At 43.8% G+C, this 19,936-nt stretch overlaps 1 protein-coding gene across 5 annotated transcripts in view; it reads left to right on the top strand.

Moving 5' to 3' along the window:
- The first annotated feature begins 40 nt into the window (after positions 1 to 40).
- Positions 41 to 19,936, top strand: part of ARHGAP17 (Rho GTPase activating protein 17) — a 49,002-nt gene continuing 29,106 nt past the window's right edge. For all 5 annotated transcript variants that reach the window (XM_076351414.1, XM_076351418.1, XM_076351415.1 and 2 more), the window contains exon 1: positions 41 to 163. In XM_076351414.1, coding sequence (XP_076207529.1) covers positions 111 to 163 — 53 coding nt within the window. In that variant the 5' untranslated portion in view covers positions 41 to 110. The remainder of the gene's footprint in view (positions 164 to 19,936) is intronic.

Raw genomic sequence — 19,936 nt, forward strand, 5'->3', positions numbered from 1 at the left:
GCGCCGCCGCGGGCAGGGAGGAGGAGGCGGCGGCGGGAGGCCGGGCCGGGCCGGGCCGGGGCGGCGGAGCAGCGGGTGCCCGGCGGGAGGCCGGGGTAACGGCCGCCGCCATGAAGAAGCAGTTCAACCGGATGAAGCAGCTGGCCAACCAGACCGTCGGCAGGTGGGCGGCGGGGCCGGGGTCCCGCGGCCGTGGGCGGCCCTGCCTGGCGGGGCCGGGTCGCCGGCGGGGCTCGGTCGGCGGCTCCGCTCCGCTTTTCCGTGCGGGGCCGCCGCGCTGAGGCGGTGCCGCTGCCGGGGGGGCGGGCGGAGGCCGTCCGCGACCTCGGCCGGGCGTCGGGGCGGGGAGGGACCGGGCACGGCGGGGCTTCCCGCGCCTCTCCTGAGCGGGGCCTTTTGGGGAAGCAAAACTTCTGTCAGCTGAGAAAGGAGCCGGCGGGACGGGGAGGGGAGGCGGCGGGAACCCTTTATCGCTCGAAAATTAAACCCAAGAAGATTCTGGTCCCCGGTTTTCCAGCCGGGAGCGGGCCCTGGGCGGCCGGGCGGGTGCCTGCCCCGGCCCGCCGCGAAAGGCGGTGTCGGTCCGTCGGTGTCCGCTGGCACCGAGCGCCCCCGCCCCGTCTTACCCGTTCGAACGTGTTGCCGGCTCCGCGGTTTGCTCATGCGGGGGGGGCGAAGCGGAGCCCGTGCGGGGGCTCCTGAAACGCCGCTCCCCGCGCGTTCGTGCGGCCGGCGTGTCGGGCCGTGAGGCGGGAAGGCGAGGGTCCCGCCGGGCTGGGGGAATGCCGGCGCTGGCGGCAGGGGGAAGCGGCGCGGGGGGGGGGGGGGGCCCCTTCGGAGGGTCGCCTGGGCCCCCGCAGAGCCACCCGCATGGTGCGCTGCCTGCCCGGCTCTTTGTGACTTTCGCTTCCTTTGTCGCCGCGTCAACACCCAGTCGCTTGATGGGTTTCCCACTCTTTTTCCCGTTTAAGAAGACTTCAGAGAGCGCGTCCCCTCTTGTTGTTCTTGTTAAAATGAAGTCAGAAGTCTCGTAGGGGCGATCGCCATCGTTTCCAGGTGGCAGAGGCTTGGAAGGTCTTTAGCCGGATTCTGCGGAAACAAATCTGTGCAGAGACACCGGAGCGTCCGCCTGCAGCTCCTCCGTGTGCTAAAAATGCAAACGTAACTCTACTGCGTTTCTAGTAGGGTTCTGTATCTTTTCCCCCAGAAACCGCTCTCTGCCTTTAGCGAAAACTTAATCCAAAAGTATGTGCTTATACTGAAAGTATAAACTGAGTTTTTGTGTATTACTTGAGTTTATACTGCCATGGCCTCCACTCCAATAACTCACTTAATACAATGTTTATTTATTTTGGGGCCTGCGTACATAAAAAACAGGTCAAGTGTGTCAGCGAATAATGGCGAAGTAGTAGATTTTTAATAGGGCGTTTGTTTTGCCATAAAAGAGAGCGTGACTTCCAAACCAATCTTGTATCCTTTCATGCTCATTTCATACAATTTAGTGGATTTTTTTTTTAATGTATCGTCAGAGTGATTATTGGCATTCCCTTTTTGCATGTGTTGGGCCCACAGCTCCAAATCCCAAGTGGAATTTCAAGTAATCTGCGTTGTACTGAGCAGGATAAACATCTCGGGCTGCTTTCTACTTCAAGGGGAAAATCAGAATTAAATGTGGAGAACTGTTCATAGTCGTGTATGGGCTGGGAGGTTCATAATGACCTTTGACTAAATGCAGCTGAAGCCCGGTGGAAGCTGGGGCTATCGGTCGTTTCGCAACGGAGGTTCTCGGGGTGTGGTTGTCGGTGTGCACGATTATTGCTCACGCTTCTTCACCAGGTAGTCTGCTGGTGCCTTAGCAGCCTGGGTCCGGAATAGTGAAGTTTTCTAGTTTCGTTAAAATAAGGACAGGTACCTGTAATTGTTTTTCATTAAAAATTCTTTAAAATGACACTGACTCATTTGTTTTTGTAAGCTTAATATTACTCGTTAGTTTAAATTAAACTTAAACTCTGTTTCTCTCTTTCCTGTTTTAGCTGGCGTTAAATACAAGCACATCCTCATTGGTTCCGTCTTTGCTTATAGAGTGTTTTTTAATAATAACGTATCTTTAGTTGTATGGATTCTTTACCCAAGAACGTGCAAACTTTTCTCTTAACTGAATAGAGGTGAGAAGACTGAAGAGTGAGGGTAATCATAAAGTTTTGACCAGTGCTTGTTGCCTTTTTCACGTAGAAATTCTATCCTCATGTTTGTAAGTGCTTTGAATGAACCAAATTGACCCTTCTGGGGCTTGGTTTGTGTAGTCTTGTTAGCACAAGGTGGTACTTACCCTTTTGTTGCTGACCTTAATATTTGTGTCTTTCCAAGAAAGAAAACCTTTAAAGAAAAATGCTTATGTAATTGAAACCATTTTCATCACTGTAAATCTGCATTAATTCTAAAGAAACTCAGGAAACTTAGTTTATGGACACGATTTGGGGATGGGCGGGAAAGAAACAAAACTCAGGAGGTTTGTGTTGGCTTTTGCAATGTGTGAGCACCTGTACGTGTAGGAGCTATAACAGTGGAAACTCCGTGAAGCTATTTTTACGTTTCCAAGTGCAGTGTATTCATGTGCACAACTGAGCACTGTTTTTCCCCAAACCTGTTTTTAATTTTTTTGGTTCATCGTCGCAACGCTTTTATCTGACTTTCAAGATACCCTGTTGTCTGTAAAGAGGTTGAAATCAATCATTTGTATTAGGTGTTCACTTAGATACAATCAGCATTTTAAATAGTAACTGCTTTCGAGGCCCGTCAAGGCCCACAGTCTAGTGAAGACTCTGATTTGATAGAGTCAGAGATAATTTCTGGAAATGCTTCTGCATCTGTCCTCCTCCAGTTGAGGAGGCGAGACGGATGTCTCAGCCCTGCAACACCGAATCATGAAATTGAGCGTGATTAGACCAACCGGTGTACAAAGAAGGAGAAATGGTTCACTTTACGGTTTTAATAATAGTTATCTTGAAAAACATGTTGTTTCAAGAGGTATCAAATGTGCTGTTAAAATTAATTGGTGAATATTTAATATTACTAGCCTCCTTATATTTCACGTGCTAGCCAAGCATTCACGTAGTCACCAGGGTCTTATTTCATTTCCCAAAGTAAAATCGCTTAGTAGTGAAAGATTTGTGATTGGTTTCACTTGCAAATATCAGGGCTGAGGTTTTCACATTTTGGGCGGTGCTGCATTCTGTGGTTTTAACAAGCACTGTAGAACTCACAGAAGACCTGGGAGATGCGGCAGTCATCATTCGGCAGGGTCTTGCAGGCAGTGTTAGCAGAGGCGAGTGTTTCTGGCACTGGGTACCAGAACTGGGAGTGAACCATTTCAATTTTGTAACATTGAAGAAAAAAGGAGGGGGGGGAGAAAAAAGGTTGCAGTGTGCTTCTTATCTGTCAGTACTGTTGCAGCTTGCTGCTTTCTGAGATGGGTTTATACTGAGTTCGTGTAACTCATTTATCAGCCTTTTATACTTGGGCAGAGTGAGGAGACACATCCTATGTCAAAAGGACTCTTCTGGTTATGTAAATGTCTCGAAGAGGTGCAGTGTTCAGTATTTCAAGACCCCGTACGCCGTTGGGAGATCCTAGCAGGTGAATAAGCCGCCCCGCAAGAGGAGCAGTATTTGGAGGAGCCGTTTGGGCATCTGTGCTGAGGGGTCACATCCCCCCGTCGCTGTGGCTCACCTGGGGCGCTCGGGATGTTGTGTGGACTGCCTACTCTCACTTACCTTCTCGGGGACATCTACCCTTCTATGTAATCTGCTGCTCCGTAGGGGGATCTTTAACTTTTTGTGGTGGTGTATTAGGAAGGGGTGTTTGCTACTGCTTTTCACTCATTCAGAGCTTTTTTCCACCATAATTGAGAGGTGGGGAGAATGTTATCGTGAGGTCAGCAAACCTTGGCTATGCATGAGTGATGTGTCTTTACCACGGTTTTGTTCTCTTTAACGAAGGGATGTTTAACTCTAAAATAGTTCAGGATTTATCCCGTTCAGCTTGCCATAGGTATGAACGATACTGCCGTTCTTACCGCCAGCTTCCGAAGGTTGGCATCCTTGGCCTTGTACCACAAACATGTGACTTGGGATCAGAGAAGTAACTCCTTAGCATGGGAAATAAGAAAAGGTGGGCAAGAGGAATGGCATTTATGGGAAGCCTATGAATCTGCATGGATAGTATTATATAGAATTATGAAATTTATTTAGGAAACTAATTAAAGAGGGGATTAGCTGAGTGGAACAGGATTCCACGGTAATTAATAGATGTGTTTCCACAGTAATTAATAGATGTGTTAAATATTTTGCAGCAATTATCTTGTGGATGTTGTTGGATGCCTTAAGTATTCAGTCTGCCACCGAGTGCTTTATTTTTTACGTATTTGACAGATTTGTTGTAAGTGTTGCCCGTCCACAAGCAGGCATTTCTACTGAGGGGAACAACTCAATCTCTGGTTAACCCATAAAGTAAAATATCAATTACTTGTCTGTATAAACCTGGAGGAAAGGGGAAAATGAAACAATATATTTTGCCTTTCATTGAAAACTGGCAGTTCAAGCACTAGTTTTGTTGGCTGGTGTCGGCTAGCATTGGCTGCTTCAGAGAGACTGTCCAAGTCTGGGCCAGGCGACGGAGACAACCTCTCGCTGGGAGGTGGCATCAGAACTTTCTCAGGGCGGTCTTAGCTAGAGTGACGAACTGTGAATCTCGGTGTGTGTTGGTTCTCATGTCATCGTGAAGGATCTCGCATCTACTCAGAGATAATTCACAAGAAGCGGGGCCGGGGCGTGCAGGGGAGTGGAGGCATGGCTTACCAGGAAATCATTAGTTCCACATGACCTGAATTAACGCATCAGAGTAAACTGGCATCTTGACCCTGACAGATACACAGCTAATCACACCAAATAACCAGCTCAAATCTGACTTTATTTTGAGTTACATCCAAACTCCAGCATAAACAATTGGAAACAGCTTGAAACTTTTAGTTAGGCTTGAAAAATTAAGGGGGGGAGGGAATGGAGAAGAAAAGAATAACCTTCATTCTGAACTTCATGATTTTCAGGTGGCCTGTGATTCCTTAGAAGCTATGTGCTGAGATGGCTTTTAATGGAATTTATGTATTAATTCCTCTAAACCTTCATCTGTTTTGAGGACCAAGGCTCATGCCCACAGTTCTCCTGTTCCACGCACACGTTTCAAGTGTGCTTTGGGTAGAATACCTTGTGAAATGAAAGTCATGGAATAGGCTTTAGTACGTGCTGTCTCACGAATTTGAAGAGGTGAGGTACTGCCTTCGTGGTGTGTTTGTACCTTTCCTTGGGATGCTTCATAAGCAGATACTCATACTAGCAGGTCAGCTGAATGTTAGGTTCGGAAACGAAAAGGATTATATTGTGTATGACATCAACAAGGTAATTCTTCAGACATCTACGAGTGCTCGTCTTACAGTTTTCATACCCTTCTATAAATCTCAAAGGGAGACAGATTTTGATTAGAAGCTCGGGGAGTATTCTACTTTATAGTTGCAGTCATCTCTAATGAAAATAAACATTCAGAGGTATTGTCATTAAAGGCTTTCAGATGATACAGTAATAAGCGTTTGAACTACATAGCTAAGTAATTCATACGAGGAATGAGTCTACAGAGGTGTTTGTATCATGCTGTTTACTTACAGAAAACCAGGTTGGTAATTAATGACACTTGTTAGGCTGTCTAACAATTTTACGTGAGATAGGCTTTCCTGCCTCTGGGGATACAACTGTTAATGTTGTTCCCATAAATTTCTTTTTATCATCTTTTAGGTGCAATCAACAGAGTACCGTGCAGACTAAAAATTATTCTAGCCAGCTGGTCTGGAAAGTTGAGGTCTGTTGAGGTCATCTAAGATCAAGACTGATAGATGGGTGGGTATACTTACAAGGAGAAGATACTCTGTCTGCCCTTAGGCTGTTACAGTAATTTAAAGCAGGGACGAGCAGATCTGACTAATTAGAAATCTGGAAGAGACAGAAACCACCACAGATCTTTTTTTATGCAAGAAGCTAACTTACTATAGCTTCTTTTCTAGTTTTCCACTGTTTAAATACAACTTCTTGTATACAAATAGGTTTTTCCAGGCCCTGTACACATGACATTACTGTGACTCAACAGGAGTATTTGAACATATCTTTTAATAGCTCATGTCCTGCATAAAAGTTACTATGCTAAACTATATTTAGTGTTTCTTCAAACCACTTGGCAATCTATAAGGCATAAGTTGGAATTGGTGTTATTGTAACATAATTATTACATTAAAGCAAGTTATGTTAAAATGACTATTATTGAATGCTTGTGTACAGTAAGGAGCTACCTACATTCAACCAATATAACGTTAACCCTACAATGCCATTCAATGTCAAAGAAATACTTCTTTAATGCTTTTCTAGTCCTCGTGTGGGGGAAAAAAAAAATAGAGTATGACCCCAGTAATTGAAAATTTCTGGCTCACCCAAACATCCTTTTAAAAAAAGTTAAACGTGATAAGCATTATTTACGTGGAGTGATTGTTGTCATTGGTAAAGATATTTGAAAAAGTGGTAAACTACATTGAAATATATTCATATTTATGGGCAGGGGGAGCAATCTGCTTTGTGTTTGGTCTTTTAGGTTGGCATTTGTCTACATCTGAGTACTCATGAAAAGAAAAATAAAAATCTCATTTCAGTGTTTATAACGGTTATCTTAAACATTTCCTGTTTATCTCCAAATGAAGTTCGAGGTCTCTTTAATTAGAAAATTGACTTAGATCTTTCTGGATGGGAGATTAATTCAATGACAGGTTTAAAGAGTCTGAGTAGATTGAATTAGGGAAGATCTGTTTTCCTGAACATGTGTAGACTTTTGGACTTCACGTAGCTAACTGTCAAGGACTGACTGAAATAAAATGTGTGCAAATGCTAAAGCACTCGTATACTAATAGCAAAGGGAATGCATTATCTAAACATCTGCGCGTTAGTAGTTTGGCTGTTGAACAGGCAGAGCAAGGAGGCAGTAAGCTTTATATTGACTGAAACACTGGAGTTGGCACATACAGCTGCATAAACTTTTCACTACCTCTTAGCCACTTCTGTGCTACTGTACAGGCTGTGCAGAAGCGCAAAACTTTGCAAAATGGTGTTTCCATCTGAGATGTAAGCAAGAAAAGCACTAACAGTCACCCCTTTAACGCTGCCTCTCAGCCTCAGCAGTATCAACAAAGTTTCTTGGTATCTGCATATTTATCTATTTCCTGCACCCTTTGGGGAAAACTGACACAATGTAATGCGTTGTGCAGCTCGGGAATCTGATTTTTCTAACAGTACAAACTTCCAATTATAGAAAAACATGCAGCTATTATGTTTTCAGTTTGGGGCTGCTTCTTGTGGTAAGACTTGGCACTCGTCTGTGTATTTGCGACTGCCATTAACGCAGCAACAAATGGAATAGCTTGTGGATATAAATGGTGTCCAAGCTGTGGTCTAGATTCAATTTTGTAAGCATGTCTGTTAATCACGTTGATCCATGTACCCTTCAAAGTGGATTGCTAAGCCAAAGGAAAAATTACCTGAATTTACCTACGTTAAGGGCTTTGTAGTGACTTTCTTCAATTGTTCTGTCTCAGTAGTCAGCAGCTGAGCTGGTGAGGTCTGTCAGGCTGAACGCCTGCTGCCGCCAGTGAGAAGGGGTATTGCTGCGCTGGAACCCCTGGTACGAAGAGGGGTTTTGTCTTGTGAACAGATGGTCAGAAAATAAGGGAGTGTATTCTGGCCTCCTTTTAGGTGTTCCCTCTAAGTTTTGTAAAGGCAATTAGTTTATCAGTACCTCTTAATTCCTCAGGGACCAAGATGATCTCGTGTTGGTTTAAAGTCTAGGTCATTAAGAATCCTTAAGATTATAAACTGTTAAGAAATTACGTTGTGTTTGTAAGAAGCTTACTTCTCTGCAGAAGTTGTTCCCTGCGTGTAATGCTGTGCTCTTAGTGCATTGCAGTACGGTGTTTTCCAGAAAACCACTGTATTAAACTTTCTAGATACAACTGCAACACGGAGTAGTGCTCTTACAAGGGCAGCAATAGGTTTTAAAGCAATGAGTAAGTATTCGCTCAGCCCTCAGTTTAAAAAGCCTCGTCACTTGTGATCCGATTCCAGACCACATGAAAACCTAGGAATGCCTTGACTGGCCTGCCTCTGCCTTGCCCAGCGTCCAGTGGCCAGAAGCGGATGACGTGGGGAGGGTGCGAGGCTGAGATATCCCCTGGTATTTCCCACGCGTGCTCTCACGGCCGCCAGCTGTGTCTGTCTGAGGAGCTTCCTGAGCCAGAGGTGGCTTCTGTGTGGCTGATGTCTGCTAGCACCAGGCTTGTGGTGGTCCGTGCGCTGGCTGCGCCACCATTGCTAACGCAGAGCTCCACCTTACCAAACAGCTGAAGAATGTGTTAAAGCTGTAGTCTGCTCCCCTGCTTCTCTGGAAGTCCAAATTTTGATAGTTTCGACTGTTTGTTTTCACAAGTGAAGTCGTGTGGGAGAGAAACATGTTTCTCAGTGCCTGCAGCATGTAAGAATGAGCTCCTAGGTGCGTTACCTTATTTTCCTGAGCAGTGGGTGCTTCGAGGGCAGGTGAAGCTTCAGGTATTTTGCTTCCCCTTAACAGATGCAGAAAATGCCTTTCAAACCTATACAGAAATTTCTGGTATTCGGTGGTGAAGAATGATTTGTTTTGGTTGTGCTAAATTTTGTTGACTTGAAGATACCTTAATAAAACGCTGTGTTCTGGTAGAGAGCTAGCTAAAGCCTGTTGGTTAGAAGAAAAAAAGGTATTATATAACTTTGTGGCAGACTTGTGTGTCAACTGCTGAGTGGGCAGGGTGTAAAATACTTGAGATTTTTGTTGCAGAAAAAGAAATTAAAAGACTCCAAACTCAGGGATTTGGGAAATATTAATTGCCTTCTTGCGTGTGTGTCCTCATCGCCTTTGGCTCTGTTCATCATGCTGCTGCTTGATGAAACAGATCAGAGGACTGATAAAATACTCGCAATAGACAGACGGATACCGTAGGATCTGTTGTAGCTGGATCGTCTTGGGCTTCCTGTTTTGCCGGGGGGTCAGGACTGCGCAGCAGGGGTGAAGGGAGCATCTGCCTCAGCAAAGCACAGTCTTGTGTTGCCTTAAAATGATGAACAAAATGTCATTTTTCTGTGCAGAGATGGTTTCTCGGGTGGTTTCACAAGGTTTTGAAGGGTCTAGGATACCAAACCTGGTGTGCTGTGCTTGTGTCACGGCCCGTAACCGGAGCCTGAGTCGCCATCCCCGGCCGGACCTGTGTGGCTGCCTGGGTTGAAGCACCACAGGGAAGCAGAGGAGGCTAAAAGAGCGGGAGAGGGTATATCGAACAGGGGTGTTAGGTGCATCCAAGGTGGAAGCTTTGGTATCTGACGTAACAGCAGAGTAGTGAAGGTAAAAATATACTTGAATCTGCTATAGTGACAGCTGTTCAGCTAAACTGTCGGCTGTGCACCTGCACTCTGGAGGTGGAGTCCAACTCTTCTGATATTTATTCATATAAACAAAATAATCTTATTACCCTCTTTGTGGATGAAGCTGCGATTTCTTGATTCTAGCTTGATCTGATGGTGCTTCTTTAGAGCAAATAATATCAGGTTATGCCCAGAGTCAAAATCCTAAAATAGTAATGATTTAACCTGCTAAAAGAGCTAGAAGTGATCTAACAAGCTGTTTCAACCTGATGCTGTAATGTAATACACTTGGGATTTATGAAAGCAAATGTATTTCTTAGATACTTGCATGGTATTTTTAGATTCGTTAGTGATAATGGATCAGATACTGTGGTAATGTAACCAGAGCTGCTCGAGAGGTATTAGCAAATGATGAAATGCCAAATACATATGATCTTTTTAGGATGTGGTTAAATGAAAAGTGTCTTAGTGTGCTAGAAATGTTTTCTGATATTATGCACAGCTTCCAGAAAGAAAGGTTTCATGACTTCTGAAAAGTAGCTCTATTTTTTTGGTGCTTTAGGAGAACCTCCAGCCCACTGTGCTCGGTCCAATGCAAGGCGGCAATTAGCTGTTGCCCGTTTGCCATGGCATGGCTCTGATCTGAAACCTATGGGAGTTTAATAATGCAAATTACTCTGGGTAAGGTATGGATGATCTCCGGTAATTCAGAACCAAGTAGCTTCACAGCAGTCAATGGTGACGTATCAAGTGATTTTAACAGACAACTGTGCTTTTGATTACCTCATTTTTTTCAGGGCTGCTTGATTGTTATAGGTACCGGCCTTGAAAGCAAGGCTAAATTTGATCCTCGTTGACACTGTCGTGCTTAAAGCAGCACTTGATGTCTAGACAAGAAAAAAATAGGGAACTTTCGAGTATCCTTTTTATCTGCAACATTGCTTTGTTGACTGAATTAGAACACTTTGGTTAAAATTTATCCCTTAGGAACCAAATAGCCTTAAAAGCTTTGAGTTTGTAATGGCTATTCCGTTGCTGATAAAAGCATGTCAGCATAGTCGTGCATCTTATGCTTGGACAATCCTGCTGTCTCAACAGGAAACGAGCTTTCATAAATACACGCCAGCTGGGTGAGGTCACAAGTTCTTCTCCTAAGTGAGGTGGAGCCTTTTTTTCCTTGACACAGATTGTTTTCTTGTGAAGTTAATTGCATTGCAAAATGACAGGCACATCCTGGAGTGACTGCAGCAGAGTGAATCAAAGAGCCAGGGGATCTGCAAAAAATGAGTATGCAAAGTATCCAAATCAGTTTCGGCTGAGAAGGATCAATAAAGGAGGAGTTTCTTCCTTCTGTCTTAGAAGTTATCCCGTGCCAGAAATTGCTGGACTGAGATTTTTGTATAAATATATTTGTTGGCTATATTGCATATTTCTCAAGATCCAATGACACTTCCAGAGTGAAAATTAGTAAAAGGAAAACTGGTAACTTGTACAGCTGAGCGTTGCACAGAAAAGGGAGGTCATTGCTGAGAGCTGTTAATGCTGTTGGAGCATGCCACTTGTGGCATGCACATGCACACACGTCCTTGGTGACAGAGGTAAGGCTACAAAAAACTGCTTTAGCCAGGAATGGGAAAATGAAGTTATAAGGTTGGCCCTTTTTCAGAAGATAAATTGCCTTGTATGCAGACTGGAGGGTTATGGCTGTGATACGGCTTTGAAAAGTACAGCAGTTTATTCAAATGCCAACTTTTTTTGGCATCTATGAACTAATTATCAAGCAATCGATAGGAAATGTTAATCCACCTGATTAAAAGTTCTGTTTTCTGTAGAAAATGAAGGGAAGATGGAAAGCTAACATTTTCATACAGAAAAATAAATGTATGAGCTAAACTCTTGCAGCTTCTATTTCAGTCTAACGTTTAACTGGTTTGTCTTGCTGTAAGCCGATTTAATACGCAGATTAAGTGTTCTGATCTGATTTTTTTTTTGTAGGAATGGAACAGTAGGATAAAGTAATCCTGGTTTCGTAACAGTAGGTCCAAGTGTGTGTTGAAGTGCAGTACAGGCTAATAAGCCTTGATAAGACCATTAGTCCGAGGCTCATATTTCCTTCTCAGAAATCTAGTGATAGAGTTAACTTTCGGTTTCATGCTAGAACAGCAAAAAGCATTGTGTGCAACACATGGCAGGGCAGTAATGGCATAGTTCTGCATGTTATACACATTAATATGGTCTTGTATACACTGTATCTAAGCAACATAAAAACAGATGTCTATATCCAGTGCCGCAAAACCCAGTAATGGGATGAGTCGTCTCAGTTGCGGGCTAATTGTCAGACTCAGCTCAGAAACTCGCTTTCCTGTTGGCGAAACATAATAAAGGGTTCAGCCATTAATTGTTAATCACGGCTACTGATCAGAAAATCAGTGCAAAGGCTTCACTGTGAAATAGTAGGCATAAAGAATAATCCCTGTTTTGTCACTAGCCTGTTAGTCAATTTTATATAGCCTCAGGTCCCTGAATTCCCTTATACTTTTTTACTGTTACTTCAAAGCTTTCAACTCCTTTTTGCATTTAGTTTCTATTCCTACTTCATTGTTCTGCCTTTTCTGTGTTTCCTTGTTTTGCTTTTTGTGTTGATTCAGTTTGGTTCCTTTTCAGAGGCTTTCTCTAGCCAGTTTTGTGAATCCCTGAACTTAAAATAGACCTGTCTGGACAGTACATTAATTTAAGAACAGTGTTACCTTTGGCGAAATGTTCATTTTTGGATTGGAGTTTTTTGACACTCGTGCAAGATAATAAGCCGAAATGTCCTGCCAAAGTGCAAAAAAGCAAAGAAATATGCAAAAAACGCCCAGGGTTTTTTTTTAGCAGTTCAGTGTATTTTGCTCATTCCTGTATTGCATATTTTTCCTGTTCAAACATGTCTGCACTGTAAAAGGTTTGTCTTTGCAAAAGATAGTACTGCTTCTTAGAGTCTTTTCCAATGATTGACAATGTAGGACTTCTGGTAAAAGAAATCATAAAATTTAAAAATGTCTTGAGTTAGTGGGCAGTCCACCTGCTTTGTGGCTAGAATGGAAAGTAGTGTCTTGTTTGAAAGTTCAGGATATATTTGAGGGGTTTTGGAGGGTGGTTTTTTTTTTCCTTCTTTCCTGAAATGTGTAGGAGTTCTCATGTCAGCAGGTGGTTTGGCAAGGGGACTGGTCCTTGCCTAAAACTAAAAGCTGCCAAACCCACATGTAGGAAATTCATGAGCCGTCCTCTTATCCAGAACCATCAGCTGCTGCCTTAACTCTGTGGTCAGGGGGTACAACCGCATCATGCTTTGCAGCAGTGCCCTGTCTGCCAAGCGCTGATTCCCTAGCTGCCTTTCTGTTTATTCCCACCCCTTCTTTGTGCTTGCACGTGTGGTCTTGGCGGTGAAGTTAATCTGACTGAAAAATGGGGATTTTCTTCCAACCAGGTTGGTTTGCAGCCAGGTCAGTCCTTTGAGCTGTTGACTAGTGGAGATGCTTGTGCCGGGCAAAGGGAGATGCGAGCAGCCAGGGATGGTAGGAGGGAGGACGCAACAACTTTTTTCAGCAGCTCTGCCAGCTGATGTCACCTCAGTGTTAACGGAATGTTGGCCCCAGGGTGCAGTTTCATGATCAGCTTAAGCTGATCTTAAGTAGCTGCTGTTGCTAAAAGGGACAGACTTCCCCTCTCCCTGCCCAGCCTGCACTGGTGCCAGCTCCCCTGCCCGGGGAGGGGGAGTGGTGCAGCCATGGGGTGGCCTGGGGAGGGGGCCAAGACAACTGGAAACCAGTAATTTCTTTTATTGGACGTCATTCCAGTCCGAGCTGCCTGTGACTGCTACTGATGCAGGGGAGGGATGCAAGGACCAGGGATCTGTACCTGAAGTTCGGGGAAGGGGGACTGCCTCGGGCAGGACTCTTGAAAGGAGAAAGGTTGTAGGGAAGCGTGTGAACGAGGAATCCAATGTTTGCTCCTTGTCGTGGGTTTGATTTGATGGTGACTCCAGCTGGCACAAATTCAGGCTGCTGTGGAGGGACAGGGTGAGCAGCTCTGGAGAGCCGGCCTGGGGAAGGGAGGTGGCTGCAGGCCGATTTTATTGCTGTGGTTTGGCCAGGTTGATTTTCAACTAGACCTAGTTCTCTGGAGTGACTCTGGTTGTGAGTGCTGCTAGAGCACAAAGGTGGCAGGGGGAATTCCCATTTTGGCAGCAGCAACGTTTATGTTGGCATACAGGGACTGTAAAATTGCACCTTAGATTAAGGAATAACAAATTCAATTATTATTTAGGTTGCTTTCTGCTCTACTGCTCTACTGTCTCTCATATCAACATATAACACACCTGTTAGTGCCCAGCTAACTTTAGATAAAATTACTCTACATAAGTAGAAGAAAAGGTTGTTGCTTGCTTGGAGGAGGGAAGGGCCTTGTGTGAAAATAAACTTTTTAATGTAAATAAATACTGGGCAGTTAAATATTAAAAACAGTTCTTTACCAAGATATTGTGTAAGAGTGTTTGTACACCTTTTTTCATAAATTATATTAACTGACATGTTTGGAAAGTTCAAGTTCTGTAGTAACATTAAGTAGAGTGCACTTAGCATGAGAAATGTATATTGTAATACTTAAAGGGGAGAAAGCAAGGCATAGAAAATACATTATGATTTGATAGGTTTAGAAAGTTTCTTGTGTAGCTTAGCTTTGTCTCAGATTACTTTTTTTTTTTAATCACTGATTTGTGACAGCTTGACATAGCAGTTCTTTGGAAAAAACATGACCGCTGGTAGATTTCACCCTGACTGGATTTAAGCATTTAGAATTTTAATCCCCTACAGCAGTGCTTTGCATTTCCTTCTGAAGGTATTAATACTTTCACAAATCAAAAGCACTTTTTTAAAAGAAGCCACACTTTGTTATATTGGCCTAACATACGCTGTGAGTGGAGGTTTGGTTTTTTTGAAAGTGGAAAAGAACACAGGGAGAGCTTTACTAGCTAAAACTGTTCATCGTATGAAATAGTAGGTTAGCAGTATTTGATTTGCTGGGACAGTAGTCAGCTGGAAGGACTTAATTGTAAATTTTTATTTGTATCCAGAAGTTTAAAAGCTATCAGACTCATCAAAGACTCCTCACTGAAACATTGCTTCCTCCATCAAACAAAATTGCCTTAAATCTGGTTTTGCATTTAAACCACAATTGTATTTTACTATCTAGAAAGTTCAATTTACATTCATCTCTAATTTGTAGTGCATGTGGCTCAAAATTATCTACCTGGATTTGTTACATAGACTTAACTGTTTGAACAGTATTTTCTTCTCAAACTGCACCATATTTGGTTTAATTCTCAATATTTGATACTACAAACGTATATTTTACAAGGAGGGGGTTGGAGTTCTGAAGGGCAGTGCAGGGCCTCGCTGCAGTGACTGTACCTCCGAGAGTGGCCCTAAAATAGGATTTGGCTTGAGCCGCGGTTGTTCTAAATAGCTAAATTTACTGCGTCGCTTGGGAGAGGAGCCTTGGATCCATTTCACTTACGAAGGAATTTCAGATCCCCTAATGCGAACAGTCTGTCATGGGTTTCCCTGCAACTGCAAAGGAACAGTCTGCTTTCTTTCCAAGATGATTATCTTTCTAAAGCCTGGTCTGCCTTTAATTAGAGCGGGCAGGCTTCATTCTTCAACATCGGATGGCTGCGATTATAGAAGAGATCAAAGTTGCAGCTTTTAGATTGAGTGACCAAGCGAAGTTTGATGGAGGAACTCAATGGAGAAAGGAAGACAAAGGAGCAGAAATCTTCATCCGTTTATTGAAGGCTGAACTGTAGTTTTGCAGTCCTGGGGTTCTGAAGATAAAGATCTCGAATAATGAAATATTTTGGTGCCTTGGAGGTGATGCACTGTTTTTTAAAAGCACTTCCTGCATGGGTCAAAATTCATGACCTGAGCATCACTTTAGTTTGAAAACTGGTTCTGTGCCAAGGGCCTTCCATAGGAAGTGAGCTGGTGGGTTATCTCCTCCGACACAGCAGCCTTTGGTGTGATTTCTGCCACTAAAGCATCCGTGGTCACCAGATCTACGATGAAAGCAATTTTAATACTTGTGCAGAAGTTTACATTGTTAATTTGAGTGAAAAAACAGGGATAGTAGGCAAACTTGAAGTCTTACTGGTGACTGGTTGTAAGCAGTGTTCACTAAATACTAAGTAGATATTGAAAATGGTGACTATCACCTGACAGTCGTTCTGACATGATTTTAAAATGTTCAAAAATAACTCTCAGCATATTGATACTTACCTTGGGTCATGCTAGTTTTTTTTTTTTTTAAATTCAACCGCACTGAGGATCCCAGTTCGTCACTTTACTTTCAGTGTGAGTGCTGGGGGTTTTTATGGTGCAGAGTCGAAACGGGATTAATCTGGGGCTTGTGTGACATAATGAACTTGGTTTCTGTGGTGAGAAATGTACTTGGCCAAACATGTTTCTGCTCTGGCTTGTCTTCAAAATGCTGTGCAGGTGAAACCAAACTCCTACAGTATATCCACAAAGCCGAGTATTGCCACAGGCTGCCAAAGGAAGCAAAATAAATCCTTCGTAATAAAGTGGTTTTGAAAAGTGACCTTTAATATATGCGTTTATGAAGGCCACAATTGTAGGATTTTTGCTTTCCAATTGCACAGAAAGATCCTTTAATGTGTTAAAGATCTCTGCTTCTGAAAAGCATATAGAAATGCAGAATCTGGGTAGAATATGGGGAATGAGAAATGTGTATGTTACAACCTGTATTTTAAATTCTAGTTCAGGTAAGGAGCCTTTGTGTGAGCCTGGCTGCCCGGGAGGAGGAAGGAGCAGGGAAAACCTTGTCAGGTTCTTCTGAGCTGGAAAACAAGAGGTTCCCTGCATCACCTTGATTTCTTGAAGTCAAAACCAAGTAAAAATTAAGGAAGATACTGCCATAAACAATGATGTACTTCACATTTGGATTCTGACTGCAGCAATCACTTTAAGTGTACGGTAAATGGCACTCGGGAGTCACTTCTCCTGCATCCTTATTGAAAAGGCATCATTGAGTTTGTCTCTGGTCTTGTACAGCTGTTTCAGCTCTTTCCCCTGATTGAAATTTTCATTTAGTTTTAAAATGATTTGATGTGTTTACTAATTAGGTTCCATATACTTAGATTATAAAATATAGGGTTCACCCAGCTTAAAAGGGAAGCCTCTTGCTGGAATTTAGCACAGGGTCGAATGGGTAAAAGTCAGCTGGTGTAATCCTTTAAGTCATGTTTTCTATGAAGTCTGTCTTAGTGGGTGTTAAAAAAGCAAACCTTTTAGAAGGGAAATTGTCATCTAATTCTGGATTCCTTGTTTTGGAACAGAGCTGCTGATTCTTTCATTTTTCCTGGCAGCAAATCCTGCCTATTGTATGTGGAAAGCAGGCAGAATGTGCTGCCAGCCCAGCGCCCGGCAAAGGTGCTCTGAAGTGTTAACTCGCCAGCAAAGCTAATCTGGTTACTCTTGGTAACAAACAAATGCTTTGTTTAAGGAAAATCAAACAGCAGGGAGGGCTAGCTTTAATTTTGTCTCATGTTGCGGGTGGATGTCTCCTTGCTTCCGCTGAAATCTTTCCAGACTTCAGGAACGCGGACTTGTTGTTTCGTCATGAAGCAAACTGCCCTCCCGTGGCATCACCTACCGCCAGCTCCACCTCCCATCCGCAGTGCGTGAGTCAAGGTTTCTGTTTCCACTTTGACATTTGAACTGAGTCACTTGTACTGTTGTGAATGTCCAAGTTTTTATGGCTCTTCGTGTCAGGTCTGCTCATGTTCCTTCCTTGTTACCCTTTCAGGGGTGTAAATTTCTACTGGCTTTGTGGCTTTGACCTGCTTTGGAGATCAGCCCCTGGGTCAGGACTGATGCCCTGGTGGTGGACAGGACCCTGCTGTGAAGCCAGTGTGATCTCAAATATTGTTTAGATGAAGCTGCTTTTTTTTTTTTTTTTTAAATCTCCAGTGCTGGTTTAACAGAGAGCCTTTCGATTTTATACATGGCAATGTAAATTCTTTCCCCGTGGAATATAAACACTTTTATCTCAGGAATTCTCATCTGCTGTTTCCAGATGTACAGAGAAGACTTCTGGCCTGGAAGTGTGAAGGAACTGTAAAATGAAAAAGTGAGTGGGGCAGTTTTAAACCTGTGGGGTAGAGAGCTGTTCTGCCCACCCTGCTCACAGCTGAGCCAGGCAGTAAGCTGCAGCAGAGCCCTGCATGCTGCGCTGTGTTTCAGGCTGTGCTGAAGGGCCTTTCTGGAAAGAAGGAAAGAAATAAAATGAATGATACTATAAAACACTTAGAGAGGAGGCCAATTGGGGGCACATGCAATACGTTTTTAAAATGTCACAGCAAGATAAGGTATTGTAATTAACGTGTTTAGAATAAAAAATACAGTCTTTCCACTCCCAAACCTCTTGGTTTTTTGCTTGGCGTGAGTTAAGGCAATTACTTCTGGCCATGCCATCCCCAAACAGAAAATGGCACCAGCATTTATGTGGCATGACATATTTCATGTTAAGTACACTATGTGCTGGCTTAAAAAGAAAACAAAAATTCTTTGGTTTTTGGCAAAATTTTGGCAAATTGATTTAGAAGAATCAATTTGGCAACAAAAAATTTGTTGAAAATTAGTTTCTCAGTGTTGCGGTATCAGAAAGTGAAAAGCCAGCTCTGCTCAGGTTTTTTGGCTGTCTTTGAAGAATCTGACATTCACCAACTGAGCCATACTCGGCCTAACCTGCTCTTTGCTACCTGTTCCCACCCCAGAGCTGTGTCAGCAAGGTTATTTGTCTGAAGGGTGAATTTGGGGAGCTGATTTGGCTGAAAAGTAGCTGTTTCTGTCAGATTATTTTCGGTCAGCTTGGCTGCCCGAGCTGGCTTACAGCCCGGCTGAACGAATTGTTGTATCAGCGCAGGAGAGGGAAAGTGAAGAAACGAAGAGCTGCTTTTGCAGCTGCTGCCACCGACAGCAGCTCACGGAGCTCTGCACAGTGGGCAGGATGTTGGGCTAACTCAGCGTGAAAAGCAGTTTGAAAGTACTGTTTTTACAGAGTTCAGTAGTTTTATCCTCTCTGTTTGTTAAGGGGGTGATTATAGCTGTAACAAATGATTGTTCGGTTTTGTTTTTAAAATCAGTCTTGTAAAATGCACTGCTGAATTTTAATTGAAAAACTTTGTACTAATTGATTCATGTAAAGGTTCTGGCATCACAGGTACCCAGCCTAGGTTTGTAGCAGAAAAACCTCACCTTCAGTTCTCAGAAACTTTCCTTTCCCCGGGGGACCAGCTCCGTTCCTGCTGCTAGTCTAGCAGCTATTTTATGTTAGGCAGCTGAACAGCCTGCGCGCCGCTGCTGCGGTAGGGTGTGATGCCGAGCCCTGTGCGCCGAGTGCGGCGTCCCCCAGGCTGCTGCTCGTGCTGTGCTCTTTCCCGTCTCGCACAAACACCACCTCTGTCGCCAGAGGTGTCGGGAGGCTCCGGGCTGGGCAGGTCCCTGTTTCCCTGCCACGTGCCGGCAGATCCCGCCGTTCAGAAGCGCGGGGATGGCTCCTGCACAAACAGCTCCGTCACAAACCGGCATGTTTGGGGCCCCCAGCGCGCGGGAGGGGCTCGGACGGCAGGGCGTGCTTTCCCCATTAGTAATGGCTTGGAGGGACCTTGTTTTGCAACTGAGAATTAACTGTTGGGACCGTATTGAGTTTAGCTGCTGGGAATGTAAACAGCCATAGCTGCTGTAGTCTGGGCTTCGTAGTCTCAGTTTGGGATGGGCTGTGTTCATGGTATCTCGTGGGGGAGGCTTACAGTGTAGGGTCTCCAGGCTGGAGGCCAGCTACCAGCACTGCTGGGCTTGATAGAGCCCTTGGGAACGCTCTCTGCAACTAAATGTTCCAATTCTTAATTGGTTCTTGATTCCAGAAGGATTTCTTCATCACTTCATGCTACTGACTAGATAAGATACAAGTAAGACCTAACAAGGGATAAGAACAGAACTTTTAAGTACCAGTGAAAAAGAGATTCTCTTATTTTCTATAAATTTGCTAATTCTCTTAGTCGGCAGAAGGAATTGGCATCCCACGAAGCTGCAGTTAGATGTAAACTTTAAGCTAGTAGTACCTGTTATTCAGAGGGAGACAGAAGTACCTTTGGTGCTTTGCTTTTTCCCTGCTCAGTGAGGAGATAGGCTGTGCTGCTATCACAAGGTTGCCTTTTCTGTTTCATGGTTGTGGTCAGTGAAAAACAATATTATTTAGTGGCTCTTTCTTGGCTTCCTTATTAAAGGTGGAATGTGGGCCTGCAGGAAGGGTGAGGTCTTCCCTTTTGCATTTCCGAACGTGAC

Source organism: Aptenodytes patagonicus, chromosome 13 (assembly GCF_965638725.1).
Source record: "Aptenodytes patagonicus chromosome 13, bAptPat1.pri.cur, whole genome shotgun sequence".
NCBI classification, from domain to species: Eukaryota; Metazoa; Chordata; class Aves; order Sphenisciformes; family Spheniscidae; genus Aptenodytes; species Aptenodytes patagonicus.